The sequence below is a fragment of the Aptenodytes forsteri genome, unplaced genomic scaffold (assembly GCF_000699145.1).
Source record: "Aptenodytes forsteri isolate BGI_AS27 unplaced genomic scaffold, ASM69914v1 Scaffold183, whole genome shotgun sequence".
NCBI classification, from domain to species: Eukaryota; Metazoa; Chordata; class Aves; order Sphenisciformes; family Spheniscidae; genus Aptenodytes; species Aptenodytes forsteri.
In genome coordinates, this window is record NW_008795918.1 from 145,768 (window position 1) to 158,739 (window position 12,972).

The 12,972-nt window shown below is 39.7% G+C and overlaps 1 protein-coding gene across 5 annotated transcripts in view; it reads right to left on the reverse strand.

The window, feature by feature from the left end:
- The window catches only part of INO80D (INO80 complex subunit D), a 39,591-nt gene that overhangs the window by 19,418 nt on the left and 7,201 nt on the right, over positions 1–12,972 (reverse strand). For 3 of the 5 annotated variants that reach the window (XR_002086266.1, XM_009284629.2, XM_019473501.1), the window contains exons 3-5: positions 8,238–8,333; positions 7,883–8,129; positions 1,362–2,110 (exon numbers count right to left, since the gene is read on the reverse strand). Coding sequence is in view for 2 of the 5 variants with exons in the window: in XM_009284629.2 (XP_009282904.1) it covers positions 1,362–2,110; positions 7,883–8,100 (967 nt within the window). In the remaining 3 variants the exon portion in view is untranslated. The other 2 variants (XR_002086267.1, XR_002086268.1) reach the window with 2 other exon arrangements.

Below are 12,972 nucleotides of genomic sequence, written 5' to 3' on the forward strand. Positions count from 1 at the left end.
CGGCTTTGTGGTGCTCAGTTGCCAGCTGAGATTAAACCACGACACCACTTGAGAATGTAAAACATTAAACACAGAAAGTGATCTTTCTACAGTTGTTCAAAATGCAGGTCACTTTCTAAGCTATTGGGGTCTGTGACACTCAGAAGTGCCTCTGGAGCTGCCATTCCTCAAAAGACGTGCATTATATGTAGGACCATCAAAGCGGTTTTCTGAAGAACAACGTCCTTTGGAGACATGCTATGGGATACTAATTATCTTCTGAACAAATAGTCAAGCTATCCCATGAGTGCCAAAGGGCAGATCTTAACAGCAAATTAAAAAAAGGTTAATTGAAATAGCAAAAATTACAGATGTTTGCAATTAAATAAGATGTTATATGAAGAACGTCCAGATTTAAGTCTTTTTTTTTTTTAAGCATCATAAATGGCAATCCTGTTCTAATATCACACACTGACTCCTGTTTCCCTTTTCCCTGTCAGTATTTTACTTGTTAGAAAAGTACAGTCTAAAACTAAGCAGAAAAGTAAGGTGACTTTGGAGGATAAGGGAAATAACAAGGACAGCTAGGTGTACCTAGGTCTGTATTCATAATCAGACAACTAAGCCACAAAGTCAGCTGCCTTTTTAAAGCTTTAGAGAGCACTACTGCCATAGCAGCAAGTTTGTTATATTTACTTACATTTTCATAAGCAGCAATTGATTATTACGGTTTCTAGATAATAAATGAGGAGGAGACTATTCCTGCACTGGTATGTAGACAAGACTCCACCTCTCCAATTACCTTCTGTAACGGTGCTGCCCTCCTGCAGTAATCTTTTACTTTTGTTCATCCACATTCTGTACAAGCCCAGAATAGGCCCAGTCAAGAAAAATTCTCTTATGTTCCAATTTTCCCAGTCAAGTCAACTGGAAATTTGGATCTGCACAGAATGATGGGCCTAATCTCCAAACTTCTACTTGCACTGATTTTATAATGTGCACTTGTCACATATTTACATTCCATCTAACCTTGTCCACTCATGTAGGTACAGCTGTGCCACCTTTACTGCTCAAGTTGCAAACCTTCTGTACGATGTCTGTATCATCCAAGCAATGCTTTCTACACCTCAGTTTGATTTCTCAAATGGTTAACGGGACATTAAGAAGAATAAATAACCAAAATGCCATAAAACATACGCGATGGGTCCAGGCATTCCCTTCGTAGAGAACAGGGCTAAAGAAAACACCAAGAGATTACCTAGTTCAGGATTATTTTGTACGGACCACACACGAATGCAGGACAAGGCTAGGAAGACATTCCTCTTTTGTTTTTTGGTTTCAGGTTAAAAAATAAGCAGGCAGTGCATCTATAATCTACCCACCTAAATGTGGAAACAGATCAGTGTCCAGCTGCTGTTTTCGAGTGCACAGTTTCACCAGTCTCTGTAGCCGGCTCATGCAGGACGAGTGCGGAGAAAAGGTTGTGGCTTTCATGAGGACCCGATCAGTCCTTGGAGGGTCCGTGACAGGAGCCCTAGCGGGTGGCAGGAGAGGCAGAGGTCTCTTGTTAGACAACTGCCGGGCTTGTGCTATAGTGTGTGTGGTAGGTGCCACTCCCTGCATTGGTAGGCTGGTGTTCGGAGGTTGAGGTGACTTGCAGACTACGCCCTGCGGTAGCCCTGTCGGCTTTAATGAAGCTGATGAAGGTGGCAGATGGGAGTGCTGCTGCTGCAGAGGCTGCTGCTGCAAAGGTGCAGGAAGGGGGCTAAAGTGCTCTTGGCGAACTTTTAAAATCTCTGTCTCTCTCTGGCGCTGCCGGTTTTGAGCCAACTTGCTCTGCAACTTTTTCCTCACTGTTGCCCCTTTCTTTAGGTCATCATCTTCCTCGTTGAAAGCAAAGGGGTCTTCTAATTCTGCCTCCAGGTAATGGAGAGGAAGCCTAGCCCCTGGAGGGGAGAGGGACATCCCATCCAGTCCATTGGGCATCTTCAAGGCCAGGGTGGGCACTGTCAGACTGAAGGCCATAGCATCCATCTGATGCCTGACCTTTACCTCCTCTATGGGATCATTCTTTTTCTTCCTCTCCTTTTTCGGTATAAAGCCAAGTACCTGCAGGTGGCTGTTGCAGTACCTTTGAAAAGTAAAAGCAGTCAGTTATTAACTCAACTCTTGTAAGTAAAATCTGAAGAAAACAGACATCACTAAAGGGAAATCCACACACACCCATCTCATGCAAATTTAGATCAAAACATGAGGTTTTATAAGAAGTGTACACAACTGCTTCTAATACAACAGGTAACTGTGGTGTTCCCAACCCGTAACAAAAAACAAAACGTTATACAAGTGACAATTTGTAATCTTAAGATATAAAAGTCTTCAGTCATTATTCATAGGAGATTCACACACAACCATTCAAAATATTTACTAATAGGGTAAATACTCACAAAACAAACCAAACAAAACAAATGGACTGTCTGATACATAAAACAGCAAGAACTCAAGCCATTAACTCTGATCATTTCAAAAGCTCCCAAAAAAAGGTACATTGAAGACAACTTCCTTTCATTCAGCTGTTCTTTCACTGGAAGTAGTTAACATTTTCATCAATGCACACATTATTGTTATGAATTCCACTGTAGTAGGGAGCAGTTTCTTATATGGACAATCTCACTAGAGACACCTGCTGAGAAGGGTCACTATTTGCACTTAATGAACAAGTAGCATAAATATTTAAGTTCTGTTTTAGTAGTTTAACATGATGAATTTTGTAGCCAGAGGAATAGCTGCATGTTCTTCAAACAAAAGTCTAGTTTAAAAGAAATTCTCTGCTGCTAGAAAATGTTTACACAATGCCAGGAATATGTATACATACAATCCACAAACATGGACTTTAAGCTTTTCTAATATAAAAAAAGCTTTTACAGTCATGTTATTTAAAAAAAAAAAAAGAAAAAAGGAAAAAAGTCTTTGAAAGTTTGTCATGAAAATTAAAAGAAGAGTTACAATTTATGGCCACAGATAACATATTAAGAAGTAAACAAGTAATTTTTCTCTGATTAATACAAGAAGGTGACAGAAATGTAGGAACCATGATCTGATCCTTTTCCTGTTTCACACAGGCAGGCCCTCCTGCCTCTGTAGAATGCCACCAGCAATCAGACTTCTGCCCTTGCAGGATCCCATCTATAACCTGCAGCTTATACATGAAAACAAAGATATGAGGAAAAAGTGATGTCTACATCAAGGTATTAATGAACAAGCTAAGGACACATCCATGAAGGTATTCATGGATATGAATAAGGACAAGATAAGCAAATATACCATGAAGGTATAAAATCCGATCAGCATGAATCTGAGAAAAGTAAGTTTTGTTGAACAAATAGGTTAAAATGAAATCATCCCTGGTCTTCATGGAGAAAAAATAACAGAAAAGCTCAAACCAAACCCCCAAAAAGGTTTAACACTTCACCTTGGTGACTTTCAACTTGCTGTTCCACCCCTAAAGAATCAATGTGTGAACTGCTTCTAAAGGGTCCATAAAAGGTAAAAAAGAAAAAGCAAATTCATGTATGCTCCTTAACGATCTCCATACATGTAGTTTCTCGAGGGATCCACACCCATAAGGATTCACAACTCAGAAAAGGCTGAGAAGTACTGCTACTTATTATTGTCTAAATAATTTCTTTATTACATTAAGTTGTAAGTAATAAATAAATCTAAATGAGGCAAGCTGAAAGCCAGCAATGTGTGGAGTCCTTATTAGAATACACTGGAATACTGTAAATTAATACTGAGAGATGCACTTCTAAAAATAAAATTATATAATGAGGGCTCAATAAAGCTTCCCTTAAAGTCAACAGCACCATTCCCATAATTAAAATTAAGCACTTTTAAAATATTTTGTTTGAACAAGACTGATGAGATCAGTTAGAACAGCACTTTTAGTATGACAGAAGAAAAAAAAATAAACAGACAAGACAAACACAATGGAATTTTTTCCCCTCTTATTCCAATAAAAAGAGCGTTTTTCTCCATATGAGAAAAAATATAATTCCTTTATATTGTTCAGAACTTAAATATTGCCACCTTGTGCTTGTGCAGGAGCAAGGAGGTAAAACTGGCTAGTCTGTTTTCATTGTGAAAACCAAAGAGAAAGCAAAAAATAGAAAATGTGAATAAACCTATGAAAAGGTAATTAGGTTGCTAACATTCTCTGAGTTTTAGGCTATTAAGGGTTTTGCTTGTTTGTTTAACTCTAACAGCATCATTGTTATATGGCAGAGAATAAAGCTTTGGCTCTTACAAATGACCATGCTGCACCACTGAAAGCCAACAATCTCTCACACAGGCATCACCTCTAGACACAAACCCATAGATGTCAGGCTACAACATAATGAAAATATAGATTACATGCACTTGCAGACTCCAGTACACATTGACTTGGCTCTGTGCTTTAGGCTCTATCAACTCTCTGTCTTCCAGCATAACTGCGGCTGATACACCTTGCCCGCTGGACTAAAAGGAGCAAGAGAAGCTGGGAAGAGCACTTAAGTCTTCTCAGGGTAGAGAAGACTAGACGCAGGCAGTTTTGGCTAGGCATAATTTATTAGCACCAACTCAACCTTGGCCTTGCCAGGCTCTAGCTGGTCCCATATGGAGGCAGGCAGGCACGCACCCCCACTTCCCTGTTCTTCAGGTTCCAGGACGGCTTTTTAGTTGGCCCTGGCCCAAACTGACTCTGACTTTACGCGGTGCTGCAGAGCTTGGTGCAGACATTAACTGACTCTGCTGGAACCAGTCCATAACCAGCTGAGTTAAGGCAATAAACTCTCTGGATCAGATGTAATGCCAGGGAAGGCGTTAGTAGTTCATGCTCCATGGAAGACAGATTACTGGGAAGACTGGAATAGCACCTGCAAGCAGCACAGTCCTTTTCACATGGCTCTGAGCATGAAACCCGTTAGGGTCAAGCTGGCCCTACAAGAGCCAATTCTGATGTGCCTGTCTTAGTGGCACAATTTGTCACTTCTATAACCTGCCTGTGAGTTATTCTCAGCTGACAGTACCACATTGAGTATCTAATATATTTTTTCCCCCTTCCTTCCTCAGTGCCAAAGGCACTTATTCTGTGCAGGTGAGGCCAAATGCAGTCAGCACATATGGTAAGAGCAGTGGGTTGATATCCATTAAAATTATCATAACATGAAGCACACAAAAGGCGATGGGCTCTGAGGCTTCAGCTGGACAGTTTCCCACATCACTGGGAGGGCAAGAATCCACACAGCGAGGTTTTCCACCTACAACTGCATTCTGCTTCCCAGTACATCCCAGACTGGTATCAAGTTCTGTCGCTTATTTAAAGGAAGATCCAAACAAACTGGAAAGCATCTTGCATATTAACAAAATATTTAAAGATTCTCTTTAAATAAATAAATAGATAAAATGTTGTTTAACTCAGCTAAATTGTAATAACCCTATACTTAAAAATTAAGTCGAACTTCATTTTCTATGTGTGTATTTGGATAAGAAAGAATTAAGATGCATGTATTCAGAGGAAATACAGATACAGAACCCATGTCTGTATCATCCCGTATATATTCTTTAAAAAAACAAGATAGTGAATAGAGAAATTAGACTTCAAATAAGCCAATGAAGTCATGCACTATTAATAGATTTAATTTGTAGAATGTTAATTGTTAATAAGAAATCTAATAATATAGCAGCATATTAAACATCTTTGTGGCTGGTAGCATCTCATTTGTCTGGGGTCAAGTGATAATTTTTTTTAATTATCTGTGGACAGAGTATGAAGCTTTTGGCATAGAATGCATGCGTCCTGTTAAGACATTTTATTTTTTATAATCTTTAAAAGTATATAAGAAGATAGCTGTCACAGCTATCCTGCTAGCCTGCTAGAAGCTAGCCTGCTTCTGATCATGTACAATTACACGTCTAAAACTGTGACAAAATGACCATCTGACAGTAATTTTGTACACAGAAAATTAAAAGCTACAAGTGAAGAACTCAGACATAGCAAACATCTTTATATCAAACGGAGTGTGAAAAAAGTCTCCTAAGAAACAGATACAGGTTTGCCTGCCAAAAAAAAAAATTTAGAGCAGGCACAGTCTTACCACTAGCATTCATTAAATTTTATTGTTAAAATTAAACTCTGCCCTGAGAAGCAGTCTTTTAAAATATTCTTTCAAACTATCACATCCTCTCATTTGAAATTAAAAGTTTATTTTCTCCTTCAGACACCTGCTGTCCTCTTCAAGTACTGTAATGTGACACTCGACATGCAATTGAATTATTCTAATATAACATACACCAGATGTCATGACCACACTTCACTTTAACTTGAGAAAAATCAAAAAGAACAAAGTGTGAACTCAATTCAAGGTGTAAAGAAAAATCTCAAATTCCATGGGAACATATGAGACCTAAAAAAGTGTCATGAAGTACTACTATTTCTATTGTTTTTAAGTATGACCCCTGGTAAACAGCAACTCTGGCTCAATCAGCTCTTGCATCTGAAATTACAGCATACCATTTGCGCTAAAAAATTCCATGATCATTTCTGCAAGCTTATTTCCAAAGAGCCTCAATTGTGCAGTAGCAAAGAAACAGTCAACGACTGTCAAATTACAGCTTAAAGTTATTCATCTTGTGCCATTTGAGCATTTGCCCTACAGCTTTTGACAAACATTCATGGTTTTTTCTCACTTCATCAGTCTCCTCAACTGAAATGGCAGGTGAAGTGCAAGTTAATTTAGAGCACAGTCCAACTGTTGTTCAGACAAGAGAGGGAGCTGTGAGCTGAGAAGGAAGTTATATGTAGGGCACAGTGGGAACACTGCTAATAAAGCAAAAGGTTAGTGAATGGCACTTAATAATGTGAAAGGTCAGTGAATAGTGGTTTGATTCTTTTTTGGCATATTTTCTTTATATTTTAGGTTAAAAAAATCATTTCTAACAGAACAAGTCTCAGATAGTTAACACATACGTTAATTAAATACTGTGTTACTGGCAAAACCTGAAACAATGACTCTGAAAAACTAAAGTCATGTATACCTGGCAGCCAAGATTAGACAAATTCTGCTATTTCAGCCCAAGCAACACCAATGAGACTGGTGTTCAGGAAGTCTTAAAGAGCAAGGAAGAATGTCCTTGTGGTTACAGTAGGGGCTGCAATTCAGGAAATCTGGTTTGAATTCCCAGTTCCCCAACAACTTCAAGCACTATTTTTTGCAAGGCATTTAGTACCTGGGCACCTTGGGCATCTTCATTTGGGCAGGGAGGGGGAGAGGAACTGGGGAAACAGAGAAGAAAGGGAGTAGACAGCACTTTCCCAGCTGGCTCATTTGTTATCAAGTAGCATTTATTTTATTCCAGTAATACAACACTACAGATCAGTACCAAATCACAAACACTGAATTGTAATTCTGAATTCGTCCCTATGTGTCACTGCTCCCTAAGCCCAGAAGGTATGCATTTTCAACTGTCCTGAAAAAGTAGACGGAAGTGTGCTTTTGGCACAGCTGGCCAAACAAGCAGGCCTTTTTAAGAGCATATACTGTGAGTGACAAAGCAAATTAATTAGAACAGCAGATTTTGTGTAGCAGGTTTGATCCACAGTTTATAGTGAATTTGAGAAAAGCAATGAACTCTCCCAAAAACTTCCTTAGGAGTAAGTTACTGCCCACTTTCTGAGTACTTGACTCCCACAGAAAATAAAATTAAGTTTACTGGGCTTAAAACAAAACCCTCAAAGGAACATCCTGGAATTCAATCCACTCAGTCCAGTTCCTCCCTCATCCTGAAACCAGGCAGCATCTTAAAAGAAAACTCATGCCTATGTCACAGCCGCTTCCCACTTTGCAGATGGGTAACCACAACTCACCTACGGTCCTCAGATTTGGGGATGGGGTTGGTGCAGCGTTGGCTGTTATACTTGGCCACATATTCACATTGCTTGAAGGGGGCAGTCTTGTCCTCCAGAACGTGTCTGATACAGAAGGCGTACCCGTTAAGTCGCCTCTGCTTGCACAGTTTGGGGCTATATGAGCACAAGGGCTTATTGTCAACCTCAGAGAAGTGTATGTGTTTGCCTTCATACATCACGTGACTCTATTCCTTGTGAACATCAGCTGAAAGAACCAAAATATTAAGACAAATCACATAAGGGAAAAAAAAAATGCATTCAGTTCTAGATTGTGTGTTTCATTTTGGCAGGAAAGAGGGATCCAAAACAATACCTGACTTTAAATCTTCTGTACCATATCAATGTTAAGAGAGAGCCCCAAGGACACCACTATCCTGGAATGATGATGAATCAAGATGAAGCAGATTGTCTAAGGAAAATATCAAAAAGGTCAGTGTCAGTCAGAATAAAATAGATATTATTACTGCTTAATAAGTAAGTGGCCAGACGTAGCCACTAAACCTGTGGTTCAGCTAGCATCCAATAAGCCAAATCTACTAACACAATAGTTTTCAATCAGTAGTCACAAATCTTCAGAAACCGTGAAAGGAAATTATTGGGGGAAAAAAAATTCTACTGCCACCACACTTAAACCTGTTGAACAAAACTCCACTCATCTATCAGAAAGTGATTAGGAGCTACAAGTTGAAAAAGGTTAAGCGTCAGATTAGATCACTTGCTTTCAGGAATCAAGTTGAATGATGATTAACCCATTTGATTGCAGAGGTTTTACTTCAGGTATCTTTGGTTACAAAAACGCTGGCAACTATCCTTACTCTGCAAAATTTTATTTCATCAGGCAGTGCAAGGAAGCTTTTTTTTTTTTAGAAAAAAAGCTTTCTTTACCACACCTGACAAACAGTCTTCAGATCTTGTAGCTGCCCACAGCTTCTGCAAGCATCAATATGCTTCCTGAGGTCATCATGGTTCTTCAGAGCTTTTCCTACCTTATTGTACTTATTTTAGGTAAATGTGGGCATTAATAATGTCAGAGGCAGTACTCCCATTGATGCCAGGAGGGTTGAAATGTCATTTCAGCAAGAGGCTGGGGTTTTTTCCCCCTAAAATAGACTCCTACAGTGCAACAAAATAACAAATCCATGCAATCATAAGGTACTTTTTAACTTCCTAACACTATGGAGCTTTGGCAATCATCTTTTAAAAAAACAAACAAACAAACAAAAAACCCCACCCCCAGGCAGCTTCAAATAAAATTAACAGTACACATAATCTGCAGCTAGTCTGCTACGCCCAGCTTAGCCTGCAAAAGGCTGCTTTTATTCAGAAAGGCCATCCTGAAACACTGGAATAAACTCTTTTGAACATGGCATATTCAGTACTCAGTTCAGTTTCACATGTGTTATATACCAAGGAAAGGAATGTACATAGAGGTGATATTCAGGAAATATGTAATAAATTAGAGGCATGTGACAAATGTACAGATTGCCACCTCAATCAACTTACTTGTTCCCAAGGCCCGAAATGGCAAGAACACGATTGCAAGGAGGGAGCCTACACAGGCTTTGCAGGAAAGGTGCAGTTTCCTCTTGTGAAGGTACAAGCCTTCACTTCCCACTGTATAAAAGAACCCTGAGAAAATGACAAGCACTGTGGCATCGGGGGATCTAGGAAAGCAACTTTAAGTTACCAGAGCAAAACAAAACACCCTATCACACCTCTAACAGTAAACTGCATAAACCAGGCCTTTCATTATCATATATCTAGCTGTAGAAGCAGAAGGACAGAATGCTACTACAAATTTAAAAACACACTTAAAATTCTTGGAACAGTTGTATATGCATATATGCAGCATACAGAGCATACAGAATGGAGATGCGCATGCTACAAAATGTAACTAGCACAAGTGCAAGCAACCTGATTAATCATTTGACAATAATAAGAATCATTTCGTATTTCCTCTTTATACACAGTTTCCTTTCCATGCACACTTGCAAGCACACACACCCAGGAGCAGGGGCCTTACACTTTGTTTACGCCGGATAGCCACAACAACACAAGCACAGACATCTAATCCGGGTCCATTCACCTTTCCCAACTTCTCTCAATGCACGAAAGTACAGAGCACATACTATATATATTTGAAACTAATCATTGGAGTATGACCCTTCACAACGCGTCAGTCCTAAGAACAAAAAAGTTCATTGTTGGCTGTGCCCTTCAAAAACACAGAATGGGAAGAGGGAACTATCTCTTCTTTAGCATGCTGAGAACCAAATAACCCTTTCAGACGCCTTTGTTAAGGCAGATAGTGACATACACTTCCATATTATCCAGCAACAACGTGAAAGAAAAAATAAATCCCATGGTGACATGCCCAACATGGGAGTTGTGACCTGGGTTTGGGTCCCATATGTTTAAGAGACAGCCTCTTCCATTAGTATGGTAGAAAAGTAATCAAATGAGTCTTAACTAATTGCATCTCATACACAGAACGAAGCTGACAGAAAGCCTTTTGCTCTGGAGTTTGCTTCTCCTGACAGTTAACCAAAGCTCGTATTTGGTGGCATACTGGACAGGATGAAAAACTTCAAAGAACAAGTGCATCTTGCAGTTGGGTGACTCACATGCTGCTCTCTCTGTTTTATTTACCACCTTCTTTTAAGCTACTACTATCATGCTTTGCAGAGTTTTTGACGTATCAATGACCTTTTCCTCTTTTGCACAACCCAGCAACATTTCTTTTCTGAAGGTTATCAAGCACCAGACCAAAGAAAAAGAGTTCTTCAGAACGGTTCCAAAGTAAACAGCAAGAAATGCATACCTGGTGTGCCTCCGTTAAGCTTCTGTAAAGAAACTGCTCTGCAGTTCCCAGCCACTATAATCCTGGATTTATTCTTGTGCCCCCAGTCTTATTTTTGGATTTAACTTGACTGTGTCAAGGCAGCCATAGTATTTTACTTCTCACTTGTCTGAAAGATACAGGGCACAAGTACAATGCCATATGAAACATTTAAGAAAAAATACTGACAATAATCCTCAGGGAAACCAATGAGTTTGAACATGAATTTTTGGGTCTATATATACACTAAGAGAAACTCATGCAAATATAACCATGTTAAAAATCCTGATAGGAATCAATTAGTGCAACTACAGTGTAACAAACAAAAAGCAAGCTAATATACCTAGCAGCCAATGTTATATTAAAAAAAAACAACAGCAACTCTCTCAAACTTGCAATTATGTCTTTATGGGTACATTCCTACACAGACTCCCCGAAGGACAGTGGCAATATGTGGATACACTGCCAGGATCAGGGACTGAAGTTGTATTTAATCTAAAAAGAGATTTTTCTGTTTACTTCCATAGCATACCATATATATATAACAAAAACTTTTAAATCTATTGATTCTGATTTAATCTGATGCAGTATTTTATTTTGAACAAAATATACAGGAGTTCTTAACAGAGCTTTTTGCTGCTACATAAAAAGTAGCACAAGCATGGAATAGGCACATGTCGCTTAACTGAAGAGAACTGAAACTACACTTAGCTAAATAGTGGGTGGGGGAGAGATTATTTTTGTCCCACAGGATTCAGTAAGAGATGACGGAAACATGGACTTCCCCTGGAAAAATCAAATGCTTAAGCAGCTGTACTTCACTGCAAAAATATCAGGGTACAAAACTTTCCAGAAGCTGGTTTGGGGTTTGCATTTATGCTCTACATTGAAGCTGTAGAAACATTCAACAGAAACAGAATTTATGCCTGCATACGCTCAAACTGGCTTTAGCCACAACCCATGAATGAGAAACCAGAGGCTGCTTCTTGAGGAACCTAGATTTTCCTTAAAACAACTGCTTCTAAATAAAAGATTTTGAGCTAGTCAGAAGCAACGGAGCAAAGAAGAGAACCCAAAAATGTGTGTCATTGCCAAATGATGTAAGACATGACGCAGGTTTAAAAAATCATGGTAGGGTATAAGGTGAATATAGACCAGTCGTATACCATATCACACAATATTAGAACTAGGGGTACTTGATGAAGCTAGAAAAGATTGACTCAAAACATACTAAGTACTTCTTCATTTTTACTACTCATGGGTAGTGAACTGCTGGAACTTGCTGTCACAGGAGGCTATGGAAGCAGACAGTATCATCAGGTTCAAAAAGACAACAGAAAAGTTCATAGACAATGGGGACATAAGTGATGTACCTGCTAGCATGCCTAATTTAACAAATATGGGTGTTGGAGTAGAAAACACTAAAAAGTGGCTGGGCTTTCATGCTCTTCCTAAATAGTATCACTTACTCCTACTGCCCAAGACAGAACACTAGGTCGGATCGACCCCTGATCTGACCCAGCAGGGTATTTCTTACGTTCTTATGAGGTTACCACTAACATTTGTAATTTGATAACACATTCATTTCTCCCCTTCTCCCATTTTTTTATTCCTGAGCAGTTGCCTGGAAGAAAACCTCCTCCCTCTGGCAAAAGCCCTATCTGGACATGTGAAGAGCAACAAACTTAGCATCCCAGCAAGGCTCTATAGGAAGGACGGGCAGGACACAAAGCAAACCATGCTCTGCGACATCATCACTTAGAGCAGAGCTACTTGTTCTGCTGAGTGCAGCCATTGGTGGTACATAGGACAACAGAAGGTGGTTGTTTGTGAACAGAGAAGGACTTGTGGGTGATGTGACAGTTGGAGGCTGTCTTGGGCATAGCGATCACAAAATGATAGAGTTTTCGATTCTTGGAGAAGTAAGGAGGCAGATCAGCAGAACTGCTACTTCCAGAGGGCAGACTTTGGCCTGTTTAGGAGACTCGTTGACAGAGTCCCTTGGGAGCTGGTCCTGAAGGGCAAAGGAGTCCAGGAAGGCTGGACATTCTTCAAGAAGGAAATCTTCAAGGCGCAGGAGCAGGCTGTCCCCATGTGCTGAAAGATGAGCCGGCAGGGAAGACCACCGGCCTGGCTGAACAGAGAGCTTTGGCTGGAACTCAGGAAAAAAAGGAGAGTTTATGACCTTTGGAAGAAGGGGCAGGCAACT